Genomic DNA, 27,741 nt, shown 5'->3' on the forward strand with positions numbered 1-27,741 from the left:
GCAGCATGTGTCTTTTCAAATGACTTCCTTGGCGGGGGACGTTTGGTCTGTGTGAACAAACTCTCCCACAGGCCCCATCATCAGTGACGGAGAGATGCCATTGCCTCACTGGGTGGAGCGTTTGGCTCCTTTGGCAGCCGCTGGGACTAAATGAGACTACCCAGCATCACTGTCAAGTGTATTTCTTTAGCACAATTAATGGGGTGAAACAGAAACAGAAGGCAGTCTGGAGCGTTCTCATGTGAGGCCGCTGCTAAACAAAGAAGACTGGCCAAACTGGGCCAAGCCACTTCAAGGCTGTTCCTTCCTGTCGTGCCTTTCCTTCTACAGAGGACCTAATGATTACCTGTGTTTCAAATATATAAAGCTCAGGTCCATTAAAGAAATATATGACATGAAGTTGATTATGGGAAGAATTCCACACTGAGAAAATATTTATGACGGGGCCCCATTTTGGTTTCTCCTCACAAATACTTAACTCTCAAACACATTCTTCCACAGAGCCAATAGTCTTGGGGTCTTTACCTCAGTTCCTAAGGTTTCCATAATTCCATTGCTGTGACAGTCATATTCCTTTTTCTTATTTTTGCAGCCTAGCACCCAGATATCTCTGCCTACAACTTCTCTGAATTTATTCTTGGGGAGAAACTGATTCGTTCATATATACACCTTCATCTCCCAAGGGTGCCTGGATGGCTCAGTTAGTTACGCCTTCAACCCTTGGTTTCCCTTCAGGTCGTGATCTCAGGTTGGTGGGATGAAGCCCCTCATCAGGCTCCATGCTCAGAGGGGAGTCTGCTTGATATTCTGTTTCCTTTTCCCTCTTCCCCTCCTGCTCATGCTCTCTCTCTGTCTCTCAAATAAATAAGCAAATAAATCTTAAAAAAAAAAAAAAGATAGGGGCACCTGGGTGGCTCAGTGGGTTAAACCCTCTGCCTTCAGCTCAGGTCATGATCCTAGGGTCCTGGGATCAAGCCCCGCATCAAGCCCTGCATCGGGCTTTCTGCTTGGTGGGGAGCCTGCTCCCCCCCCCCCCCCGCCTGCCTCTCTGCCTACTTGTGATCTCTGTCTGTCAAATAAATAAATAAAATCTAAAAAAAAAAAAAATACACCTTAACCTCTGAGTCACAGCCTCACAGCCCGGAAGAAAACTGGTTATGGTTCTAATATTTCCATCAGTGAGAAAAAAGGATGTGGTTTAAGAAACTGCCTTAAAATACAAGGTGTGTGTAAGGATGTAGAATAAAAATATGTGTTAGACAAAAGTGGAAAAGTGTCCCTTCATTTTGGCAGATACAACGTTCTCACTGCAAGGTGGAAGAGGTGTTTTTTATTTTATTCCTTGCTTGGGAAGATTAGCAGAAAGAGACCCTACTGGGAGGCTTGAAAGGTAGGATTTGTTGAAAGTTGTTAAAAATAAATTGTTTAAGGGAAAAGGTCTGACCATGGAGGACCATCTCTGAAGAGCATGTACTTAATATAGAAGATCATGGACACAATGAAATGGAAAATTAGGGCATGATAATCATCAGCTGATACAATGCAAATGTCAAGGCAAACTATTTATAGAACCGAGACATCCAACATGACATTCTGGGAGATCAGGGAACTTTCTCCACCTTGCTATTGTAATAATGGAGGCGCAGAATTGGTGAACACCTTTTCTAGGTATCAACCTCCTCACACTGAACTAAGTATCACTGCAAATTACATGAGACTACGTGAAGGGAAAAATAATGAGACAGAGAGAGGAGTTATTATACATTTAGGAACACTTCAACATTTTCTAAAGAGGTTCATTACCATTCCTTGTATTACTGAATATGAATTTAATTACTATACAAATGAAATGGAAGATAAATTTGAGTTAAGTGGTATATAAAACTCACTTTATTTTATGTACACATAAGAGATTTAAGACTATATTTTAGATAGTATTAGTGTTCCACTTATTTCAGAAGTGAACACACTTCTAGCCCTTTATTTTATTGTCTCCTTCATCATTTGAATACATTACTTGGTGCTCGCTTCGGCAGCACATATACTAAAATTGAATACATTACTTGTCACTAACTAGAACCTTCTATCAGACACTGGATCTCCTAGTATCTCGGTGCCTTCACAGTGATAGGTTGGAGGATGCGTCTCCAATTATTGGCTTTACTATTAATAATGAAAAAACATTAGTAACCCAGCTGGAGCATAATAATGTCTTGTTAAGATATAAAAATTGAATATAATTGTGTAAAACAAAAGGGTGCCATATTCACTTTGTGTTGGAGTGAGAGGTGTAATAAAAATTTTAAAATGATTAAAATCTAAAGACCTTTAGAATGAGCTCTTAGACTAAAGCCTGTACTGATTTTACTGTGATGAACTAGGAAAAGAACTACCGGGGGTAGGGCTGGTCTTCCCCGAGGAGGCCACACACAAGAGGGTTCTGAGGACCAAGGGTCACATTCACCAAGGAGAAGATGCTTTCTGAATGTTGAATTACAGATAATCTAGCACTTTAGCTCATAATTCTCTGTTGTACAAACCACCCCCTCTTTTCCTGGATGCAACTTTAATTGCCATCTAGGAGATGCCAAAAAGCAGAAAAGGTAAGTCTATCAAGTTTGGTGACCAATGGTCCACTTTATTCCATTTTCTTAAAAATAAGCAATGTATCTTTCTTTCAGAGATTCAGGGACTTTGGAGTTGATAGGTGATAATATTGTCAGTGTGGGTATCTCACTGAACTGGTTTGAGTAGTGCTCTTTTTAATTCAATCTATTTTAGGTTGAGATTTTACCCATGTCATTAGAATTCTTAAATTTTCATCATTTTTTCCCAATGCTAATTTTTTCAGGCCACTGGTAGCTGTGCAGACCTATTTATATAGGTGTCACCTATCAAACTGTTTCTCCTTCTTTGTAACTTGATAAATAATATTTTATAATATTTGAAGTATTTATGAAATGTACAGTAACATTTCAGTATCTTTGTTGATAAGAAACTTCTTTTCTTTATAAAATTGTGAATTTTATAAAGAGAGAGAGGGAGAGGGAGAGGGAGACAAACCATAGGAGACTTTTAGGTATAAGAAACAAACTGAGGGTTGCTGGAGGGGAGCAGGGTGGAGATGGGGGACCTAGGGGATGGGCATTAAGGAGGGCACTTGATGTAATGAGCACTGAGTGTTATATGCAACTGATGAATCCCTGAATTCTACCTCTGAAATGAATAATACACTATATGCTTAATTGAATTTAAATAAAATAAAATTTAAAAAATTGTGAGTTTGCTGGACTAAATGGGCAGGAACCAGATGTGTTTTTGCATAATAATAGCTCTTTGTGTCACAGGGTTTGTCAAGTGTCTTCAGGTAGGATAGGTCTTCTGGTTCTCACATTAACTCCATGACAGAGGTCCCTTTACTAGGCACACTTTACAGATGGGTAAAATAAGGCATAGATTAAGGACTTGTCCAAGGTCATACAGCTATTATGTGGTAGAACCAGACTTTGATCACAGGTATTGTCTTAAACATATGTTTTCTCCCACTGTGCTTTTAAAGATGCTCTTAAACACTATGATCAGCTTATGATGACCATATAATTTATGTCCAAACTGGGGTACTTGTAAAATTGAAATGATAATAATGATATAGAAAAAGCAGGATTAAGCTGGAGTTGTCCTGGGCCAATTGGGACTTTGGGTTAGCTTAGCTCTGCTGTTTCTTGCTAAACGTTTGTTGAATGAATAAATGGCTGGCTGGCTGGCTGAACGGATGGATGACTGAAGAGTTTCACCCATGGGGGTCAGTTGCAAGTATGGAAACTTTGATTTCAAAATATGAGATTCAAGCTGACCTCATGAGATAATTTGGTCTTACGGAGGCGAATGCTGATTCCCACAGATAATCAAAGAGAGGAGGAAAAGCAGGAAAAAGACTTATTTCTTGTGTAACAGATTTCTTCTGTGAACCAATCAATGGGGATTAATTCTGGTTCAAAGGAGCCTAAGGGAGGACTGTCCAACCTAGTAACCAGATGGTTGGTGCTGCAATAGTGTCAGCAGATGGTATGAGGAATTGGGGACACTGCCAGAACATTTACTGTGAAGTGAGTTTGAGCCCACGTGGGGATGACTGCATTGCAGCCCTCCAGTTATAAATCTAGAAGGCCTCTGCAACATAGCCTAGGTCACTGGTTCCCAGATGTGGTCCCTAAACTCTCAGAAGCAGGCCTTTTGATGATACCAGTGGAGGGGAAAGGGGCTCATAAGCTTTTATTATCTTTTAGAAACCTTATCAGCAATCATATTTCACCTTTTTCTTTGTCTATTTTTATACTCCCATTGAGTTAGAATTAAGTCAATTTAGTGAGAAAATACTTACTTTTAATGATAATCAAAAATATTAATTAGCAGTTATAGATTTTTTTTTGCTTATAACCATGGCAAAACAAATTTATTAATACTATTATATTAATTTATTAATACTATTATGTTAATTTCATACTACTATTAATAACATGTTTGACAGGCAGAATCTTTAAAAACTTGTAACTGTGAGAACAGAAATAGACCCAGAGCAAAATGTGGCTGACCACTGGACTAGGTTGGACATGTGTTTACTTTTGAAAGCCTTTGGTGTTTTTTTATGTCTTCCGTAATAGAGTTTGAACATCTAATCTGGGTGCTTCAAGGCCCTCCACAATCTCACCTCATTACTCTCCATCTCCCTACCCAACTCCAATAGTTTGCTGGTCTACCCACTGCCCTGAAAACATACATTATGCATTTTTACCTCTGTGTATCCTTAGTTCTGGAATGATTCTCTTAGTCTAGAACACTTTCATGTCTTCTCTATCTAACACTATTTATGTTTCTAGTCAGCCAGTTTTTTTTTTAGTAGATATTTTTCTAAAGAGATGCTGTGATTCACATCAAATAGTGAAATGTTTTTATCTTCCTCAATGATCTCCCATTTCAATTGAAGTCTAAGTCATTAAAATGCTACCTTCTGACCCCAATTCCTGCTGGCCCTTCCTTGTTCTTTCTGCTTCAGTCACACGGAGCTCTGTGTACTTAAACTGTCCTAGCACACTCTTATCTCAGGGCCTTTACACTTGCTAATCTCTTTACTTCAAGTGTTCTATCCCCAGAGAAGAGCTTACTCCTTTCTTTCATGCTTCCTCCCCCTGCAATGTTCTCATATTTAAGAGGCCATTTTTGGTCATCCCATATGAATAACGCCTTCCACTCCAGCACTATCAATTACCTTTGCCCTGCTGTATTTAGTTATTAGCTATTTCTTCCCAATTGGAATAAGGTTGATGAGGCATCTCTAATAGCTAGAACAGTGCCTGTCAAATGGTAGGTTCTTAAAATATCTGTTGATTGAGTGATTTTTCCTAGACTAAGAAGCCTTTGGATTGTATAATTTATTTAGTGCACTTTCAGAAGATATCCTTTGGAAAAGTAGTAATTATAATTTTGTTTTAGGATGTGAAGACAAAATAAAAAGTCAAAACAAGTGATAAATTGTCACGTTAACATTTGGTTCTTAAAATTATCATTTCCTTAGTCATTTAAAAATATTTGCAGTACTAATTCTTTCTAGGGACTAATAACAAAAGACAGAATCCATGCCTTCATGGAGTGTATAATTTAACAGCAGGGATATTAGGCCTAAATAAATATATATGCAGATAAACATATGCTTACTAATTGTGCAAAGTGCTAAATAAATAAATAAATAAATGTGAACACCAGGAGAGAGACCAGCAGGTGAAAATTGGGCCCAGAGAAGCTCCCTCCCCACAGTGAGGACTTGACAAGTAAATGCAGAGCCCACGGAGCCAAAGAAGAAAGTGTGAGATTTAGAAGATCCTATTACTTCCAGTAGGTCCTAAACTTCCCCTGGGTTGGTTCTGATTACGTAAAGATTGAAATCACAGCATGGCAGTTTCTTTTTAAATTTCCGAGTTTATATTTCAATGTAATTCTTAGAAAATATGTAAAAAATTAATAAAGTTGAAACTGAACAATTATCTGGTACCAATTAGAAACAGTTAGGCCTAAAATTCCTCCATGGTTCACTAAGATTTTTCTGGTCTCATTTTTATCTGTGCTGTCCAACTGAATAGCTACTTGCTGCGCAGGGCTGTTTCATGTTAATTTTTACTCCTTAAAATGTGACTGTTAGAAAAATTTAAAATACATATGTGCCTCACATTATATTTTTGCTGGACAGCACTGTTCTGTGTAGCTGCAGAGATCGCTTTTTTCATGCTGAAAGGGCTAGGAGAATTACGAGTTGATTAGTGTAGGAGCTAAATAGTCACTGCAATTGTTATACTAAAGCTAAGCTTTTAAAGACGAAAATTGTGGCTATCTGTCATTTTGCTTGTCGAAATTCCATTTCCCCTTCTTTGGATAACAACACCTCAATTTCCTTTTAGGGCTCTACTCCTCTGCATTTCTCTGCAGGAATCTGACCTCCCAGCCTCTGAAGGTCATGTGATCCAAGCTAGCCAAAGTACCGCATCCTCTCAACCCCAAGGATGGGCTCAGGGTTCAGGGTATGACCCCAGGACAGTACACTGAGGATCAATCCCAGAACTTACGTGGGAAGGAAAAATGCTCTTTCTGCTCGAGTGTCTAATTTGTGAGGAAAATAAGTTGGGAGCAACTGTTGGAAAGGTAACTCTCTTGGTCTTAAAATCAATGAGAGGCAGGAGGAGATTGATGATAGATATAAAAAGGTTTATCTGACCACATTGCTTCGTCTGGATCCAGCTTGTTTTTGAAGCTGTAACCATTTCTAGACATTTTAGTCACATGCCCACTTTGTGTTTTAGCTAGTTGAATTGAGTTTTGGTTATATGCATGTTTTCACTAAGGTAATCACTGACATATATCCACTAGCTAGAGGCTCTTTGAGGAGAATTAATAATTCTTCTAACGAGCACTAATTAAGTTGGCACAAGCCAATAGAATAAAATCAATTAATGATTTTTTAAGTTGGTACTTTCTGTTAATTAGTTATATTCTCTTCTAATTAAAACTCTACTACCAGGACATAATCTATATAATGATTTTTGCCTTGAAAATTGTAGCAAGTAATACCAGACATGTGAAGGAATACTGATTTTAAAGGCTTTCAAAAATTTTTCCTCGTGTCACAATGCCGGATGATTATATTTATAAATATCTTAAAAAGCATTTTAAGGCCAATTTCTAGTTCAATTTCTAGTTAAATTCACTTGTATAAAGGTGTAATTGTTGATAATTTATCATTGTCAGGGTGTAAGAATTTTATCAGAAAGAATTAGTAATTAGCTAACTCAGGAGTTTTATGAGTCTACCAAGTCAATTTTGATAATCTCTGTGTTTTTCTTTCCTTTTAACAGTATCCTTCAAATTAAATACATGGCCTGGAAACACCAGCAACATTCTGAACCATGATGCTGTATTTTCATCTCAAGTTTCAATCTCAGCTCAGTCACTGACCTTCTATTCGAATCAAGTCCCAGCATCTCTACAGGACAACGTAGGACCCGTACCCATTGCCCTTTACCTGTAAGAGAACTTGATCTGCCTAGAATGTAACACACCATCACTGTTGTAGTTAGTAACTTGTATCTGTTGGCAGCAAGTTAGGAGATAAGTTCTCATTATCTGATATTACATCTGTTGTATATATATGTGTGCATATATGTACATATGTATTATATACACACATATATGCACATACACATATTTGGCTTTGTGTCATGTTGACTGTTAGAGAATTCAGTGAGAAAGACTATCTTTGTTTTCTTTGTAACTATCCAACCTGTAGGTGTTGAATGTATTGGCTAACTTTTTATAGGCAATATATTAATAAAATAAAAAATTATTGTAAATGCAGAGTTTCCACTTAAGTAAGACAGTGCATGGAGCATATTCTTAGGGACTACATGCTTCTAAAAATATATTATGATAAAGTCAGTGAAAAACACAATAGAGGCATGAATTACCTAAAAATAATTCCATTTGGGTTGGTCAAGAGCATTTTGGTGGGATGGACTTTAACAATCACTTGATAGGTACAGGCATATTCAGATGTAACTTCTATCTTTATGTGTAGAGTCTTTGGGATTTCTGAGTGCCCCCCTCTCATTTTTAATACCCTTGGCTTCTTAGTCATCTAATTGTGAACAATTAGAGATTGGGCAAAAGAAAAGTGCTTTAATACAAACAGAGGCCAATGGAAAAGAGAGAAGAAAAGGCCATCAAGGCTTAGAACTAAGGAGAGGAGGACACTGATAGATTTAGAGGGTCCTGGTCTTGGAAGGACCAACTTCAAAGGCAGGAAGGGAGGCCTTGAGGACAGAGGCAAGCTTGGGGCCCTTATCCTGGGGTGAGCAGCATCTGGCAGAGATATTTTAGGGGGAGGATCTGGTGGTCTATAGTTTCAGGGAAAGCCTGCACACTGGGGATGGGACACGGACCCTGAGAGGAGTAATCACCACTCGTATATCCCTCCTCACCTCCAAACCGTGAAGCTAAGTTTCCCAAGTTTATGTTTTCCTGGATATGCACCGTGGACTAAGGCAGGGAGATTTTTATGATGAGGGATCTAAGAGAGGGAGAAGGGCACCAAGGTATTGAAGCTCTTTTAGTGTCTAAGATGTTTGGTTTCAAGTAGCCCAGAGGCAGCAATTTTTACTTGAACTAGCCTGGCTCCGTGTCTGTTGAAGACCTACACGTGCTGGGCTATTGTAGGTCTACACATATTGTCCCCTGGAACCTCTGCTGGAATGTGTGGGGTGGGGGGAAGAAAGGAGAGAGAAGAGGAGGGAAGGGAAGAGACAGAGAAAAGAGAGAAGAATTGAAAAACCTATGGGAGAAGTTACCTTTCTTCTTTCCTCTGCAGCCTCCAGTTTTTTCTGGATCTCCTCCAGAGACAGGTCTTTCTTCTTTGGAGAAGCTAAAGTCCGTGGGGCTTCTGAGATGGGAGATGGTGGCTTCAGGATCAGCTCAAAAGCCTGGCCAGAGGCACGTTTGTTGATTTGCTTCACTTCCATATCTGAGGAATGAATGTTGGAGGATGTTAAGCATACATAGCAGTGAAGCAGGGGGTTATTGAAATAATTTGAGTTCTGGCAATGGAAAGCAGCCTTGTTATTCTGGCAAATAGGAATAAATGCTGCGTGTGATTATCTGTTCTACATGGTTTTGAACATACAAGACCTCTTTTTTACTATCATTACAGATATATTCCAACAGAATAAATATGTACAGTGTTGGGAAATTCAACAACGTCCATAGGGAGTTGATTAAAGGCAGGCGTCCTTAGGAGAAAAGAGCTCAAATTGATTTTAAATCGAACTTTTTTTTCCTTTTGAATAAACATGAGCTTCACATGAAAATAAAGTGGCACAGATTTCGATTTATCCTTTGAAAATTATCATGGCTGGAGGCATTTTCAGGCTAAGTGAGAAAGAAAATAAATAACAAAGGTTTATTGGAAATTTGAAATGCTTTACCAATTCTTCTAGGAAGCAGTGCATGAGCAATGTTGAATTTATCTGTTTAGCTTCTAAGACTCAGCTCACCCATGACTTCTGACTTTTTTTTTCTCCCCTGTCTTCAATCCCTAATGCTGTAGAACCTGCCACTGTCTTCCCATTTGTGTCACCTCCAGCTTATCCCTTAACCACACTGTGCTGTGCTTGCTGATTATTTGACTGTTGGACATATGTCTCTTCTCTTCGGCTCTAAGTTCCCCCAAAGAGAGGCCTGTTCCATATTTATCTTTGCAGCCTCTGTGACAGCCTGTAGTGAGGTATTAGAATCCCAGAAGAAACGTGGCCGGATTACGGGTTACAGCTGTATCTAGCAGAGGAAGCCTCTGTCTGGGTTATCTGTCACCTGAATGAATTTACACAAGGTAGGCGTTGGCCCTGCCTTCTAATGGAAGTTTGGGTTGGAAACTGAAACCCTTTCACAAGGACATGGTTACAAAACAGTTAATTAGCATTTATGACACTTGTGCTATGTTAGCGTAACTTTGGAAGGAAAAAGCCTCTAAGTTCTGGGTCAGGCTTTAAAGGCATAGAAGTGGGGCGCCTGGGTGGCTCAGTCGTTAAAGCGTTTGCCTTCAGCTCAGGTCATGATCCCAGGGTTCTGGATGGAGCTCCATGTTGGGCTCCCTGCTCAGTGAGGTGCCTCCTTCTCTTTCTGCTCCTCATCCTGCTCTCTCTCTCTTCCTCTAATAAACAAATAAAATCTTAAAAAATAAATAAACACACGGAAGGGGTCAAGTGCCACAGATGCCTTCAGCTTATCTTTAATGTATATCTTTACTCATCTTGGAAAAGAAACATAAACAAAATAGACCTCAGCTCTGACTGCTACACATAGACCTCTATCAAACACCGTCATTACATTGACTGAATTACGTGAGGATGAGATCATTGGCAATGATAGCTACCATTTTTGAGGCCTTGTAAGGGGTCAGCCTTGCTACCAAGATCATTTAAACCCTGTAACAATTATGGGAAGAAGATACTAGAGTTAAATAAGGCTCAGAAAATCTAAGTAACTTGCCTGAGGTCACACAGATAGTTACAAAGCCAGGAAGAAAAGCAAGCTAAGTAGACTGAACTTTGATAAATCCAGTGGAAAGTGTTGTACTACAGTGAAGTTTGTAGTCATGCCAGGTCTTCAAGCTGGGTTGGTTTCTTTCTTTCTTTCTTTCCTTCCTTCCTTCTACCTTTCTTTCTTTCTATTTTAATTTCAATTCTTATTATCTAGGGCCTCAGTCATAAGTCACTTTTATCATGGGAACTTGTTAGCTTGTTGACAGGCATATTCAAAATATGGGAACGTTATGGAGAATATAATAAGGGGAAACAGTGATGGTTGTTGATTTTTTTCTTTTGAGTTTCCTGAGTATAAAGCATTTTCTTGCAAATTACTGTTTGGTCTAACGAAAGCTTAGCATATTATATCATTTGCAAAGAAAAGCCTTAGACTTGCTCTCCATGTTGGTATGCTGGATGTGGCTGCTAACAGCCATCTAGCTCTATTTCTGAAGAGACATAAATGTGCTCTTGTTAGCATCAAACTGGAACTGTTTGAGGGGTGTCTGGCTTGCTCAGTCAATAGAACATGCGACTTTTTTTTTTTTTTTAAAGATTTGTTTATTTATTATTTTAGAGAGAGAAGGCCATGTGGGGAGCAAAGGACAGAGGCCTGCGTGTGATGATCTGGAGAGGGAGAGAGAGAGAATCTCAAGCAGACTCTCTTGAGTGTGAAGCCCCATGAAGGGCTCGATCTCTTGACCCTGAGATCATGACCTGAACTGAAATCAAGAGTCTGAAGCTTAAACTGACTGAGCCACCCATGTGCCCCAAACGTGTGACTCTTGATCTCAGGGTTAGGGTTTACTTAAAAAAAACAGAGAAACACACACACACAAGCCACAAAACCCTTAAACTGTTTAGAGCAAGAGGCAATCAATATGACTAAATAGCTAGACGCAACAAGTCAATAGTGAGATCTACAAAACATTGATTTAATTCAATCAGGAGCTGTGAGAGAGAAACAAGTGTATGTAAGCTTTTCCAAACAATGTTAGCGGGAGCATTTCTACTGCAGGTAACTCACCGTCATAAGTATAGATGTTGATGTTGCGAGGTTCGGGGTAAAAGCAAGAGCAGATCAGTGACAGCATGGACAGCTCCTTCATTTTTTCCTTGTAGGCTAAAACAAAAGACTCAGGATTAGTATCTTTCATTTTCGGAATTTCCTCTCGGTGCTTCTTTTAATCTAAGAAACAATTACAGACTCTTTCGGAATAAATGTTGGCAGGGACCCAGCTTCGCAAAATATAAATGAAAGAATGAAACAGGTGCATATTCCTTATTACAGAGGACATAAATGACACATTCTATCAGGTTAGATAAAAAGCAAGAGAAAGGGAGTGAGAGAAAGAAAGGGAAGTAGGAGGAATGAAGATCCAGCAGGACAGGGAGGACAGACAAAGAAGACAGAGAAGAAGCAAAACCAGACGGAATGCTCCGGGAGACGGGTCTGTCCGAGTACACGTGTATGTGCATCTACCGGACATAACTATGACTCAGGAGGTGTCCTTTGTTGTCTCGGCCTGTGTGACCACAGATGTAGTTGGGGACAGGCAGAGAACCCATCAGGATTGTTCTCAAGTGGATGCCTCCTCCAAGGATCCTGTTCATGCTTTCTCTTTATCCCCAAGTACACTTTCGTGTCCCAACTTCTTTCCACACATACCATAAAGCTAGATCTGAGATCTGATAAGGCTCTGATCTCCTCTGTGGAACGTGGTTTGGGAGCCCACCTTGCCAAGCAGCTGTAGGCATTCAGTGAGGGATCTCCTTCCTCCTTCACGCCCCCTCCCTATTTCATTTTTCCCTTTCTCTGTCAAGAGGCCTCCTGCCCAGGTAACCTGGGAAGGCATCTCCTCCGTGCTGGTTGTCACTAGGACGAGAGAAGACCCGACGGGTATAAGGAAGTGCGATGGTCCCACCATTGTTGATTATCAATACATTTTAAAAAAATGGAAGAGAAATGACAGGCATACTGTGCACTAACTTGAGGAAAGGTACAAACAATGGTGATGGTCTAATGTGTTGAATCTCACGGTAATGTTCATCTTTTGGCAGGGGCTTCTGATCATTATGGTAATGCAAGGGAGGGTGAGTACCCTGGGAAGACAGGAATTCCCAGATGATTAATTTGGGCATTATTGACAAAGTCCATCTTTTGTTGGCTAATGGGAAACAGATTTGACACCCAGATGCTCTAGAGCTACCAAATGCTAGATGAGGAGGGTCTTCAAAGATCATTGAGCTAACAGTCCACCTACCCCACCACCAATTTTGCAAATGAAACTGGCCCCCAGAGGCTAAAGTCATATGTGGCCTCCAGATAAAAATGCAGTAAATCAATCAATATCAAGATTGCCAAGTAGCCTTTTTCTATTTCTACTTTTAGGATGAGGTTCAACGTCAAGGCTAGACATGCTTGCATATCATTGAACCACATGCAAAGATCAAATGTTGCCATATTGTATATGGTTCAACCTAATACATCCAGAGGGTCACTCTAAGAGAATTTTCTCTCCTTGTGTAGCTTATTTCCTTTAAAATAAACAACACAATTGTCCTTTGTTGTAACAGTCCTGCTAACACCTACTTTGAGAGATTTCATTAGATGCTTTTGGAATTTTAGAAGACTGAAACTATATTTCTTTGTCTTGTTTATCTGGTTAATAAAATTATGTCACTTCTAAAGTTCCAAGCAGGTTGGTGAAAAAAAGAAAAAAAAAGTTCCAAGCAGGTCTTTACATGGATGCTTAATGTGAATCACAGCTTCTGTCAGATAAAAACATTTGGTGGTTTAATACATTTGATTCCATGAAGAATAAAACTCACAACAGCAAGTTTTTGCAGGCTGGTGCCTTTTTTTTAATAAGAGAAAGCAAAATGGTATCCAAAATATTTTGCATAATTAAGCACATACAAGGAACACATGTTAAAAATACCAACTTTTTAAAGGGAGGGCTAAACCCAAAATAAAAACAAAATAAGATCTCTATCTCATAGAGCAGTAACAGATTAAAGCTATAGAAGAACATGAATTTCTCTGAAAGGAATACTTCTCAACATCTGACTTCTGTTTCTTGGAAATGAAATTCAATACTCTTTAGTAAGGCCACTGTTCTATTATACTCCATAAGTTAATGAGGGAGGAAGCTAGAAAGATTGTCTGAGACCAACAGCTTAGAACCCAGTGTGTAATGTATAACCATGACTGATGTAAAGTCTGTCTTTCCTCTCCTAGGTGGTTTGGGGACAAAACTCAATTGACCAATGTGGGCAATTACTTAAGGGAATCCTTACATTGTTTTTATGGAGGGCCATGACTCTCCATGGCATGAACATAGATTCTCATTCATATATTTGCTCTGAATCCTAAGGAGCTCCTTAAAACCACTTGCAACCAGTCCGAGCATACTTGACTTTCCCTGCAACAAAGGCACATTCTCCAGTGAAGAAAGGTTTCCTCTTCACATGGTAGAGTTGCCCAAATTTTCCCCAGGTGTCATTGCTCTTCCTAATCCTCTCCTTGCAACTAAATTCCTGCCAAAATTTCAATCCCAATTCCAGCCCTCCCTCCCCAGGGTTTCTCTCTCTTAGGGGTGCTGCCCACATGGATCTCCAATTGCCCTTAGCTGACTGTACTACCCAATCTTGATTATATACTGTTATATGTGGTTCTACACTGTCTACGATCAGTCACTACTGGGTTCTGATGTGTAATTTTTGCATATGAAACCATAGGCTCTATGAAAACAAATACTACATCTTACTCATCTATGAAAAAATTCACAGCACAGGTCTGGATGGAACCGAAGACTATTAATAAACTGCGGTTGGCTACCTTGCTCATTGGTTTTAAGTCAGTCTCTCAATTAACAAGTATTTATGGTGGTGGGTATTATGGAGGGCACACATTGCATGGAGCACTGGGTGTGGTGCAGAAACAATGAATTCTGTCACGCTGAAAAGAAAAAAAAAGTATTTATGATCACCACTGATGGAGAGGGGTTTCTGTAAGGCACTGTGGAATTACAAAGAAATACAATAGTATCCTTACTCTCAAGAAGCTTTCAAATTTAGGAAATGGAATACATGGATATAAAAATATGGAGTATATGGATAGAAACGCATGCAAAATACAGTGTCAAATAGAGGTACAGGTGATTTGTGTTAGAAATGCAGAAGAATCTCAAAGCCTTGGTGCTATGGGGGGAGTGGTCAGATATGGCTTTACAGTTACGGTTGCCAGATTCAGCAAGCAAAAATATGAGGTGTCTAGTTAAGTTTTAACCCCAAAATTGCATGGGACATACTGAAAATCATTCCTTGCTTTTCTGAGGTTTAAATTTCATTGGTTGACTTATTTTTTATACAGCAACCAGAACAAATGGACCTGGATGGTAAAGACTGAGTGGTGTTAAGGAAAGCAAGGAAGGGAGAAGGTGTGTTTATTATTGTTGACATGGAAATGGGGTTCTGAAGAAGCTATCTGGAAGGCTTTTGTGGGTGGGCAGTGAGTTGAATTCATGCAAGAAAAGGATAACTGAACTACGGGGACAATCATTCACTTCATTTTCATGGACTACACTACAATGAGGTTTTCAGGAGTTGTGTCCTGACAGAAAGACTTCCTGGGACTCAGTTTTGCTCTGAGATGTTGGTTAGGAAGTTCTGAATTTTTGTTCATGTGCAAAGGTTATGACTTAAGATACTGTATTTACATTAAGACAACCATTCGTATATTTTTTAACAGAATGTCACAATATCATGAATTTTCTACATGGTATTTAAAAGAAATTTAAGCTCGAGGGTTTGGTTTTGAGTCCACTCTCAGGAATATTTCTGTGGGAAAATTTGAGAAGCTCAGAGTTGAGAATGAGTGGTTAGCTGGAAGTCCTGGTTTGCCTGCACAGTTCTAGGTGAAGCCCATAATTAATGTCCTCTTTCACTGTCAGAATTTGACCATTACAATTATCTTAGCAATAGGGAGCTAATGAACATTTTGAAAGGGGGTTACCTGGTGAAAGCCTCTTCTTAGAAAGATGTATCTAGTCACTTTATTATGCAGGAAGGACCTGTTACCACGAGATACACTTAAGATGCAACCGAATAAAGTTCAGCAGGTAATGTGGTATGACTTAAGAAAACAGTAGGGAATGGCAAAGGGAAAATAAAGGGAAGATAGTTACTAGAGACCGTATGAAAGAACAATGGATAGTAAACAATAACTGTATTTGGAGTTAAGGGCAGAGGAAGAAAGCAAGAGATCCTTACAGATGGGTGGTTAAGGAAGCTTTCCAGACAAACTGTCACTAAATCTGAGTCCAGTAGGATAAGCTGGCCACACCCTAGAGTATGAGTCAAAATATATGGAATTTGGGTTACCTTCTTCTTTTTTTTTTTTTTTATCAACAATGAAAAATCCGAAGCAAATGTGAAGGCTATTAGAGATGCGCTAATAAGATTTCACTATTGATATTTCATACTTTGAACTGACAATCCCATTGACCGGTTTTTGGAACTCAGCATATATTAATTTTTTCATTATACTCCAACACCAAGTAAAGTTCTGGGCAGTTTATAAGGATGTGGGAAATAACAGGTAATTCCATATAATCTTTCTCATAGTTGGTTGCATTTGCTATTAACTGTTAAGTTTTCAAGTTAATGTATTTCTCTAGTGGATTCATTTAAAACTCAACCCATATGATGTACAATGATTCTATAGCAATACTCGTTTCACCTAATGATATAGGAACACTAATTGTTTTTCCATTCTTCCAAATGGCTACAGTGGACTGTGATTCATGGTAGCAGTGGCTTATTTGGGTTTGGAGCACAAAGAATATATCAAGCACTGTGCTACGATATATGCATGCATCTCATTTAATCTTCTCGATAATGTTAGGAGAAAGCTACTATAATGAGACTAGATTTACAGATGAAAGAAAAAGATGCAGAGAAGTGGAGTAGTTTGCCCAATAGCCAACAGATCATGAAGCGTGGAGTTCAGTTTGATTATGGGTCTGTCTGGTTCTATGTGCCTTGCCTGTAATGCCATTCACTCCCTCCAACTATCTGTTCAGATGCATTACACATACCTTCACCATCTCCATATTGTTTTTTAACAAGAAAGTAATGCATGTTATTACTGCCTTTGAAAATAAAGAATCCAAGACTTTTTTCTCTTCCCATTTTTCTTTGGCATTTGTTCCTTAATTAATTCCCACATGTGACTTACTGACTACAGAACTATAGGTCAAGTACAGAGACTTAGAGAAATAAAGTATAAGGTGTTTTTTTTTTACTTGTATGTTTTACTTGGATAGTAAATACTGGCAGATGGCTACAAAACTCAGGAACAGTTTCTCAAAAGGAACTCTTCACATGGTAGAGTTGCCCAAATTTTCCCCAGGTGTCATTGCTCTTCCTAATCCTCTCCTTGCAACTAAATTCCTGCCAAAAAAAAAGTATGTGTATTCTTTTATGACTGAATATATCTTTATCCACTCCTATCACACTTAATGAAATAAGTGGTAATTATCTAGGCATTTTAGGGGGAAAAATGCATTGCATTGGTTATTTGGATATTTTAAGAGCAATACATTTTGCCTGGCAATTACCTGAATTTTTTCATTTTCTATTTGTGTTTGTGTGTGTGTGAATCTGAGGATTTTTTTTCTTTGAAGAACAAGGAGCATCCAGGAGAAAAATACAATTGGTACTAGAGATTTAATAGATTAGATCTTGGCTTAGATTAAATTAGTAGCAGAGAAATTAATTGTACTTAGTAAAATATGAAATAGATAAACACATATATAATGATTTCCTCACTCTTCTAAATATGCAGTCTTCACGTAGATCAGAATCAGTGATCTTACAGCTTTCTTTGGCACCTTTTTCTGTGTCATAAATTTAGCTCCTCATCCTTCTTTTAACTTGATTTTGACCATATTGTGTGTGTGTGTGTGTGTGTGTGTCTGTGTTGCATTTGATAGTCTGATTGCTTTGGGGTCCTAGAGCTTGAGGTCAGATTATTTTCTAAAAGTCAAATTTGTTATCCTATTTAGAAATACTTTTGGGTGCTCTATCACTATGATTTTCTTCTTGAAAGAGGAAATAAATGAAATGGATTTTATTTAAAACACTTGTATACCACATTAGCTTGAATTTGGACCTTAAAAAATGGTTGATGAATATAGTTGATGAATATGTAATTGAAGATTCAACATTGACATGAAAAATAAATCTCCCATTTTTGAAGGTCTATTTTAACATCCCAGAAGATCATTGATATGAGGTAATGTTCTAGATATTTCTGCTACAATGATGTAATGTTAATTGGCTTAGCACAAAAATGGATTCAGTCTACATTCATTCTACCCACCTCCTCCCCACCCCCCAAATTATGGTTTCCTAAGATAAAATGACCAGGGAGGGTTTGAAAGATTAATGTTTGATCAGCTGAAACGGCATACTTTTCCTGCAGGAATAGATATCAAATCAAATTAGGGGACATTTAAGAAGGTCAAAGCTGTACAACCCATCGCTGGGTTGTACAGAAACATATGAGGCTCTTAAATTTCAATTTGATTGATTTTTGGCAAAGCAGCTGTGACAAGGAAAAGAAATTGGATGACATGAATCAGTCCTTGTGATCAAAAATGTAATAAGAGCAGTAAATTGTACCAATCTGAGACCTCACCTTCCCCTTGATTCCAGTTAAATCTCCTGCTGAGTTTAATGAGAATCCCACTCTATCAGGCAGGGCCTTGCCCTTTTTTTCTCTCCCTCTAATGAAAGACATTCTTACAGTTCTACATGGAGATCTACACTGGTTTACCAGAGTAATGAAAGCTCTTTATTCTGTTTATATTTCAAGACTTTATTGCCAACCTAATTTTGACTATTCAAGGAAATTTTTTCTTAGGCCTTAACACTACCGGGTAGTATGAATAAAATGATAGCCTAATGGTAGAGCTAGATTGGTGAGTACTTAAATGAGAGAATGCCATCTCAGACCCTCAGGAGAGTCGGCTCACCTGGGTGAGTGGAGTTCTCTTATCTAAATGACTCTTCCCTTCCTGTAGACTCCTGAGCTGGAAGCAGCTCTCATCTGAGGCTGCCGTGCCTTCTCTGAATTATGCCTGCAAAATGGCTTCTTCGGGCATCTATGTAATTTAAATTACTCCCCATTACTTTTTTCCCCTTCCCATTACTTTTTAATTTTATTGGCTAAAAACTGGAAGAATACTTCCCATCCATTCTTAATTCAGCAAAAACTCATACTTCCTATCCAGACTAATTATTGCATTTGTGGGCTCAATTTCTAGAATCCAAAATGTTTTGGTTATCAGTGATAAGGATGTCAGTTTCCTCTTTCACTTTGTTATAATGTGTGACCTTTCTCCGGAAAAAAAAGCCCTGGATTCTACTTCATGTGGATTTTATTTGATTTTTTAAAAGATTTTATTTATTAATTTGATAGAGAAGAGATCACAAGTAGGCAGAGATGCAGGCAGGGAGAGGGAGAGAGGAGGAAGCAGGCTCTCTGCTGATCAGAGAGCCTGATGTGGGGCTCAATCCCAAGACCCTGGGATCATGACCTGAGCTGATGGCAGAGGCTTTATTTAACCCATTGAGCCACCCAGACACCCCTTCATGTGGGTTTTAGAATAACGTCCATGATGTGTGTCTTTGCATTGAATAAAGTGGTGTGAAACTACAAATACAGTAAGTTACCTACTATGTTCTCCATGAAAGCAACACCTTTCAGAAATGGAAAATGCAAGACTTTTATCACAAGTGCAAAAAAGAAAAAAAAAAACTCTCATATAAGATTTATATGATTTTATCTCAGTTAATGGGACTTTTCCCCTGAATGGATCAGTGGTTTAGATACTGAGGATACAGAAAATGAATTCAGAGAAACTTATCTGTCAATCACAAGAATGGGCTGTCTGTATGCAAATAAAGGAACACGCTAATTTATAAAAAACACTGTGAAGAAACACAGTAGGATTAAGCCGAGACTCCACAGCAACTTGTGTGACAAGCCTTAGATGTTAATCTTGATTTAATTAATCTATTGGGCTGAAAACTTACTAAAACTTGAAAGCATATTTCTTGAAAAGTTTCTATGTAAACTTCTGCTTCCTTGGAATGGTGTGAAGTTTCTATGCATTCAAAAGACTCTATATTGTTGTTTTAATTCTGAGCGTGTTCTGCAAAATACATTCTACTTAGAACAGTTTCTAGCATCAACCATGAATAGAGGTATTTCACCTTGGTGTGATTGTCAAACGTTTCTTAAGGGTCCACTGGATAGAATCTTTATCTGGATAGTGTACAGACTGAATTCAGATTAGTCTCCCTAAATGTTTTCTTAGGAAACCTAAATGGTATGTAAATAATTAATAGAAAATAACTATTTTGGGCAATGGCTGCAAAAACCTCATGGAAAGGCAAGCATTCTGCTTGCTTCCAAAAACCTAATGAGAATTCCAGGATCTCATTTAATGAAATTTTGCAAAATGCACAGTATGTAACATTTACTTAACAGCACCCTAAAGTCAGATCTTTTAAATCACGTTCAGTGGCGTTTTATTTCAGCCATCCATTCAAAAACCTCACATTACATGCTTCTGTAATTGGTAGAGTGAACCAAAACTGAACAATCAGGTAATTTTTCCCTCTGACCGAAAATACATCCATGACTTTGCTAGTCACATTAGTATGTGCCCCGGTCACTCTGTGTTACAGAGAATATGAAGAACAAATACATCTTTAAAAAATAGTAAATATAAATATTGTTAAGGTTTGAACTACCTGATAGTAAAAAAAAAAAAAAAAAATTATTGTAGTAATATTCTTGAGCTGCTCCGGGAGGATGTGGGAGTAGCAGAGCCTTGGAGGGGAGCGAGAAGCACCTTAACGTTAACTGTGTCCGCAGGGCTATCTTCAGCGTCAGATCTCCAGGCATGAAAGAAACCCTTCAGGTTAATTCCGGTAGGTGACGAAAATTGTATTTTTGTTTTGAAAATCAAATGTTACTTCCTCAAGATCTGCCAGGTAAAGACTCATTTTCTGAAATAGATTCCTCAGATTGCACCCTGGCGCTTCAATTAGTATAGTTTTCTGCAGGGAACGTAAAGCAACATACAAAGCCAGTAATGCATCCGAAGTTTGCATTCTAAGGTCAGCTGGGGTCATCGCTGCTACAAATGGGGTTGAAATATAAAAGACAACGTAGGAGCCCCTGGGTGGCTCAGTGGGTTAAGCCTCTGCCTTCAGGCTCAGGTCCTGATCTCAGTCAGGGTCTCGGATCCAGCCCAGCATCAGGCTCTCTGCTCAGCAGGGAGCCTGCTCCGCTGGCGGGCGCCACCCCCCCCCCCCCCCGGCGCCAACCCCCCCCCCCCCCCCCCCCCCCCCCCCCCCCGCCACCGGCCCCCGCCCCACCACCTCTGCCTACTTGTGATCTCTCCCTCTCTGTCAAATAAATAAAATCTTAAAAAAACATTATAATTAAAAAAAAAAAAAAGACAACATAGTCTAAAGCAGTTGGAATCACTGGCCACAGCGATTTGGGCCTGGAAGGAACACTTGAAATCATCTTTTTTCTTATTTTATAGATGAAAAAAGCAGATCTAATAACCTTTATTACTTTGAAGGCTCCCTTTGGGGGTGATCGATGGTGAGGTGATGCTTGTGGCAGAGACAGAATGGAAAACAGAAATGGGAAAGGGGCATCCTAAATGAAAGTGATGGAGGCTTTTAATAAATCAATGTCTCTCTTCAATATTTGACTCTCATGTTTCTAAGTCTGACCTTTTTTTATGTTGGAGGTAAGAAGCAATCTTTTTTGCATTGTGGCAGGGACCTGGGAAGTCTTTAATTTCCTCTTTCAGAGCAGTTGGGGGCAGCCTTTCAAAGACGGTCACATATTTTAGATCCGCTTTTTGTGTGGGAAGACTGCTGCCTCAGGTGTGGATACAAAAGTTCCTGGGAGGGGCGCCTGGGTGGCTCAGTGGGTTAAAGCCTCTGCCTTCGGCTCAGGTCATGATCCCAGGGTCCTGGGATTGAGCCCTGCATCGGGCTCTCTGCTCAGCAGGGAGCCTGCTTCCTCCTCTCTCTCTTTGCCTGCCTCTCTGCCTACTTGTGATCTCCGTCTGTCAAATAAATAAATAAAATCTTAAAAAAAAAATAAAAGTTCCTGGGATACATCGTGCTTATAGCTGCTTCCAGAATTCCTTCCAGTCACAGAATTTTCAGGAAGAACAGATTTTTCTTCTACTTTGAAAAATCATGAAATGTGTGGCGATCCTTTCAAGAGAAACTATGATCCCATGGAGTTGCCCTTGGCTGGATCAATCCCACGTGAGAGGTAGGAAAATAAGCCTGAGATGCTAACTGTGTTATAGGACCTTAAAGATCTTTTCAGAACTTTAGGTTTTTTATTTTATGACCTTGAACAAGTCATTTAACCACTCTGGACCTTCTCCTCATCTATAACTAATAGCTCTAAGCTCTGAAATTTTGTGATCCTACAAATTTAGTAATCTTGTCTTATTAAATAAGTAACTTTCCTGTTAACCTACAGATTCATCTTGTTGTGTTTTCTGCAGTAGGCATTTTCTTTACCTATATTTTTTTAACAAATTATTTTAAGGCATTGCATTTTTTAAAAGACTTATATATTTATTTGAGAGGAGAGAAAGGGAGAGAGCAAGAGTGGAAGAGCAGGGGGAGGGAGAACCAGACTCCCTGTTGAGCAGAGAGCCAGAGCATAGGGCTCTATCTCAGGACACTGAGATCATGACCTGAGCCGAAGGCAGACGGACGCTTAACCATCTGAGCCATCCAGGTGTCCCAAGGCATTACATAAAGAAAACTTAATATTTCTACTTGGCAAAAATGTTGCCTCTTTCCAAATTTTTTAAAAAAAATTTTTATTTATTATTTTATTTATTTGACAGACAGAGATCACAAGTAGGCAGAAAGGAAGGCAGAGAGAGAGAGGAGGAAGCAGGCTCCCTGCTGAGCAGAGAGCCTGAAGCGGGTCTCGATCCCAGGACCTTGGCATCATGACCCAAGCCGAAGGCAGAGGCTTTAACCCACTGAGCCATCCAGGTGCCCCATCTTTTTCCAAATTTTGATATTCCATAATAAATATTTGTATGACATAAAATATTATAACATATAATTTTCTTCATAAAACAATTCACGTTTTAAATTTCAAATTGTCCATCTATTAGGACAAATTTCACTTTCCCACATGTAAGATTTATTTTTGGCTTTGGTTTTAAATATGTAATTTTCACTATTAGAACAAATGATGCACACAGTGTAAGCTTCTTGGATACCATTTAGAACTCTTTTGGAATCTATAATAGTCATTCTTAAGATATGTGAAGGATTACATGTTGTTTTACTGATTGAGGTTGAAAGAGCCCATGCATTTTATTCATTTGTGACAGAAAATACCATATGATTTGGTGATAAATATTGCCAATAAAATAAAAGGAAAGCAAAAATGGAATCAAGTGTTTGATCTGTAGAGACAAATGTGGGTTCGAATGTGGCATAAGTGGCTGATATTGTTTTACAAATGACAACGTGGTAATACATAATATTTGAAGGCACAATATTGCCTTTATCTTATGGTCTTTTTTTTCTAGATTTATTCTGCCCAAATATTATTCATAAAAGAGTGGCCTTGTGGTTGGGAATATTGTTCAGATCTTCAAAACATTTGCCAAATAATAATAGATGGAGTAGGCCAGGGGATCTGTGTACTGGGGTGTGGGCCAATTGAGAAATGTCTCCCACAGCTGTGACTCATGCAATTCCATAAGGCTGGGTTTGTAGCTCCCTAAATACAGGAGAGAGTCAACCCTACCGGTTTCCACTGCAAGGGCCTTTGAGTTTCTTCTCTTAAAAGAATAATTTCCGGGGCGCCTGGGTGGCTCAGTGGTTTGGGCTGCTGCCTTTGGCTCGGGTCATGATCTCAGGGTCCTGGGATCGAGTCCCGCATCGGGCTCTCTGCTCCGCAGGGAGCCTGCTTCCCTCTCTCTCTCTCTCTGCCTGCCTCTCTGCCTACTTGTGATCTCTGTCTGTCAAATAAATAAATAAAATCTTTAAAAAAAAAAAAAGGAATCATTTCCTGGCTGTTTCGTAGAGGTTAGCCCTCATTCCTCTACTATTTTGTTTGCTGCTTATTGTTTCTTCCCGACTATATTTAGGTTTTTTGAGGACGAGGAAAGGTGTCTCACTTAATGTTTTCTATAGTTTTCCCCCAACATGTAGGAGTGTGTATGAAAGTTAGAAAGTGTTCTGTGAACCCTTATCCATTGGGGGCCAAGCAGGATAGGGCTGTTCATCAGCTGCAAATGATATTTGAATGGGTCAGTGGCCCAGGAGCTCTCCCATTGAAAGTAGGTACAGGGGCGCCTGGGCGGCTCAGTGGGTTAAGCCGCTGCCTTCAGCTCAGGTCATGATCTCAGGGTCCTGGGATTGAGTCCCACATTGGGCTCTCTGCTCAGCAGGGGGCCTGCTTCCTCCTCTCTCTCTGCCTACTTGTGATCTCTCTCTGTCAAATAAATAAATAAAATCTTAAAAAAAAAAGAAACTAGAATGAGGTATATAGTAGCTAAAAGGCCTCTTCTAGTCTTACTATCTTAAAGGTCTCTGTCTTTAAAAAAAAAAAAAGAAAGTAGGTACAGAGTGGGGGTTAAGAGCCCAGATGTTGGAGCCAGATTGAGTTCAACTTTTCTCTCCACTAAATGTACTAGCTTCATGTTATGCTACAGACCGGTATTTCTGCATACTTGAAGTTGTTTGCTTCTCTCACCTAGCGCTTATCCCCTAGCTGTAGCTGTGTGCATAGTTTCAAAATGGTACTAGTAAAGGGCACAACTATGGTTGTGTGGTTCCCTGACAAAATTTAAGAAACCCCCACCACCTTTATTTCTCACAACAGCAGGTAATCAGGTCTCTCTATTCAGGAGAAAAAGGAGACAAGTGAATGTTTCCTCTACATGTATGTTGTGTGGCTTTCTTTCCCTCCTCCCCCACACCCCTGCCCATGGAAAGAATATGAATAGAGCTGAAGACTTAAGCTCTTGTTCAGGATCTTTTCCACTTTGAACAATTTATTAAACCTGAAGAGTTTATTTAGCCACAAAATGGAGATAGGATGTTGTTTTAAGGATCAACTTAGGAATATGTTAGGAAATCAAAATGCTGTACTGACTTAATGTATTGTTAGTGAAGATTCTTCTTCTATAAACTGATCTATATTCTTTTTTTTTTTTTAAGATTTTATTTATTTATTTGACAGAGAGATAGAGAGATCACAAGTAAGCAGAGCAGCATGCAGAGGGAGAGGGAGAAGCAGACTCCTCACTGAGCAGAGAGCCCGATGCGGGGCTCGATCCCAGGACACCGAGATCATGACCTGAGCCAAAGGCAGCCACCCAACAGACTGAGCCACCTAGGCGCCCCAACTGATCTATATTTTTGAGTGACCTTTTGAAGTTTTATTGTGTTTGGCTAAAGTGAAATGTTGTGGAACCTCATTTTGTACAGTTCTGCCTGCTTCTCTTAGTTCATCCTTATCTCATTGAGTCAATAAACACAGAGCTCCTACCATGTCCAAGAGAGACATAGTGGTTAAGCGGGTGAACCATGAGATTTGACTGATTTGACTGAATCCTGAGCTATCACTGGGGGTGGGGGGTGACCCATCCCAGGCTGTGTGTGACTTCTCTCTCCCTTTCTCACCTGTGAAAATGGGGATGATAATACCCCTTGAAAGTGTTTGGCATAGTCACAGAACCCGACAGAGTTAGTACTCAGTACACGTTAGCCAATAGCAGTATTATTATTACCAGCCATTTACAAAGTAAGTGGAACATGGTTCAGTCCTAAAAGAAGCCCTTAGCATAGTTGGATCAAAGACAAAGAAAGGTCTGCAGTAAAACAGGAACTAAGAACAGCTCACGATGAGGAAGCTGGAGTGTAGTGAGGTGAGCACTAGATTGAAACCTAGCACTGCTCTGAATATCTGTACCCCAGGGCAAGTCACTTAACTTTCCTTGGCTTCTGCTTTCCTTCCTTGTCAGGTGGGGATAATGAAACTTGTTTGGGGGTTGCCATAAAAATTAAATGGGGAAAAGAAGCAGAAGGAGGATGTGTGGCATGTGGATGGTTCACTCGTAGTAGGGAAGAAATAAGTGACCAGGAAGATGTTAGCAAAAGGTGTATTTGACAATATATGGCCAATTCCCACATTTACTGGGAGATAGTAAATCGGCTGTAAGAGTTCTCAGGAAGGGAAGATTAAGGAAAGCCAGACTTGGGAAAGCTGGTAGAATATGCTTCAAGGAGAGCAAATCGTTTCTCAGAAGCAATTCTGAGAAATCCTGTTTGACTTCTTAGCTGACTACCCTACTTATTGCCCATTCGTTTCTAAAATTTAGCAGAAGTGATAAAACCGGTAGTTTTCTGCAGAGAAAAACTTCAGGGCTGTTTGTTATTTGTCGTTCCCCTTGCAATTAATAAATAAATTAATTAATTAATTTCACCAGGCAAGCGGGACACGGAGTCCAGTGTTCTGGGCAAGCTACATCTTTCTGCATTTCTTTTCTTGGATATGTTGTAACATAGCTTGTAGCAATTGGTAACCAATATGGACTGCAACTGTGAACACTATTTTGAGATTGCATTTTAAGAAAAATTTCAGTGGGTGAAATCCAATTCTTTCAAAGCTACTTAATTCAGTATTTCTTCCATGTCAGCCCTGAACTTAGAATAAAATTTTCACTCTAAATACTGACTTTCATTTTCTTTTATTTTGTTCTGTTACTAAACTTTTTTTTTTTAAGGCTTTATTTATTTATTTGTCAGAGAAAGAGAGAGAGAGAGCTTAAGCAGGGGGGAGTGGCAGGCAGAGGGAGAAACAGGCTCCCTGCTGAGCAAGAAGCCAGATGCTGGGATCATGACCTGAGCCAAAGGGAGACACTTAACCAACTGAGCCACTCAGGCATCCCAACTTTTTTCTTTTTTAAGCCAAGTTTTTGTCTGATAGAGAGGTGCAGCTCTTTGCTCTCTACTTTGTGCTTGGTAGCTATTTCAGAACTCTGCTAGATTTTTTTTTAAGTGGGGAAATATCTACATTTTCTTTAAAGCTGGTCTTTCCTACCAGGTGCATGTATTATGAACTTGTGAGGATTTACATTGTTGTAAGGCTTTTATATAAAGCTCCTCCTTTGTCATTATTCTATGTTTATGAGAAAGTAGGAGTCTATTATTACCTGTATTTTATGGCCTTTAGATGTGAAAAAATATTGAGGACTTTTATACGGAGAGAGCTATAATCAACAGTAACTAATTTGAAAAAAGGCCTATACAACACTTATAAATGTAAGCACACAATTCTATTAATATGTCTGCAGTTATGTCACAAATATAATTCCTAGTTTATGTACCATACATTTATATGAAATTTTGGAAGCAAACACTTAAAATGCTCTTTTCTATTGGTAGTCAATTATCCTCCCTTAAGCCTTTGTAAAGTCAGATGTCAGATGAATGCTAATTTGATTTCTCAGGATATCTTTATTATTCTAACGATTACATTCTGCTAACATCTTCCAGATTTATATTGGCTGGTACCTGAAACACTATCGATTGAAAAGATATTACTGTCATCAATGACTGAGGAATAATACGAACCTCTACGTATCCATAGTTTTTTCCCATCACAGTCATCCAAGGAATATTACATTCTCACTGTGTGGCTCAAACTGATGGGTTTATAAGATTGTGTGTGGTGTGTGTATGTTACATGATATAATCCCCACTTCTCCGCTCTTTTTTTCTTTCTTTGAGAGGTGGCGGGGGGTGGGGGAGGCAGAGGGAGAAGAAGAGAGAGAATCCCAACAGACTCCATGCCCAATGTGTAAGCATCTGCCAAGGGGCTCAGGCAGATCTCACAACGCTGAGATCATGACCTGCGCTGAAATAAAAAGCCAGAGACTTAACCCACTGAGCCACCAGGATGCCCCCCTTCCTGCTCTTTCAGAGAACTCAGCGTAGACTTTTACATCTTATTGTTCTTCTT

The 27,741-nt window shown here is 39.2% G+C and overlaps 1 protein-coding gene across 1 annotated transcript in view; it reads right to left on the reverse strand.

The window, feature by feature from the left end:
* STMN2 (stathmin 2) overlaps positions 1-27,741 on the reverse strand; it is a 53,057-nt gene that overhangs the window by 13,635 nt on the left and 11,681 nt on the right. Inside the window, exons 2-3 of the mRNA XM_082719457.1 lie at positions 11,647-11,742; positions 8,889-9,061 (exon numbers count right to left, since the gene is read on the reverse strand). Of these exons, the coding sequence (XP_082575583.1) occupies positions 8,889-9,061; positions 11,647-11,742 (269 nt within the window). The remainder of the gene's footprint in view (positions 1-8,888; positions 9,062-11,646; positions 11,743-27,741) is intronic.

The sequence above is a fragment of the Mustela nivalis genome (assembly GCF_964662115.1).
Source record: "Mustela nivalis genome assembly, chromosome: 2".
Lineage (NCBI taxonomy): Eukaryota > Metazoa > Chordata > Mammalia > Carnivora > Mustelidae > Mustela > Mustela nivalis.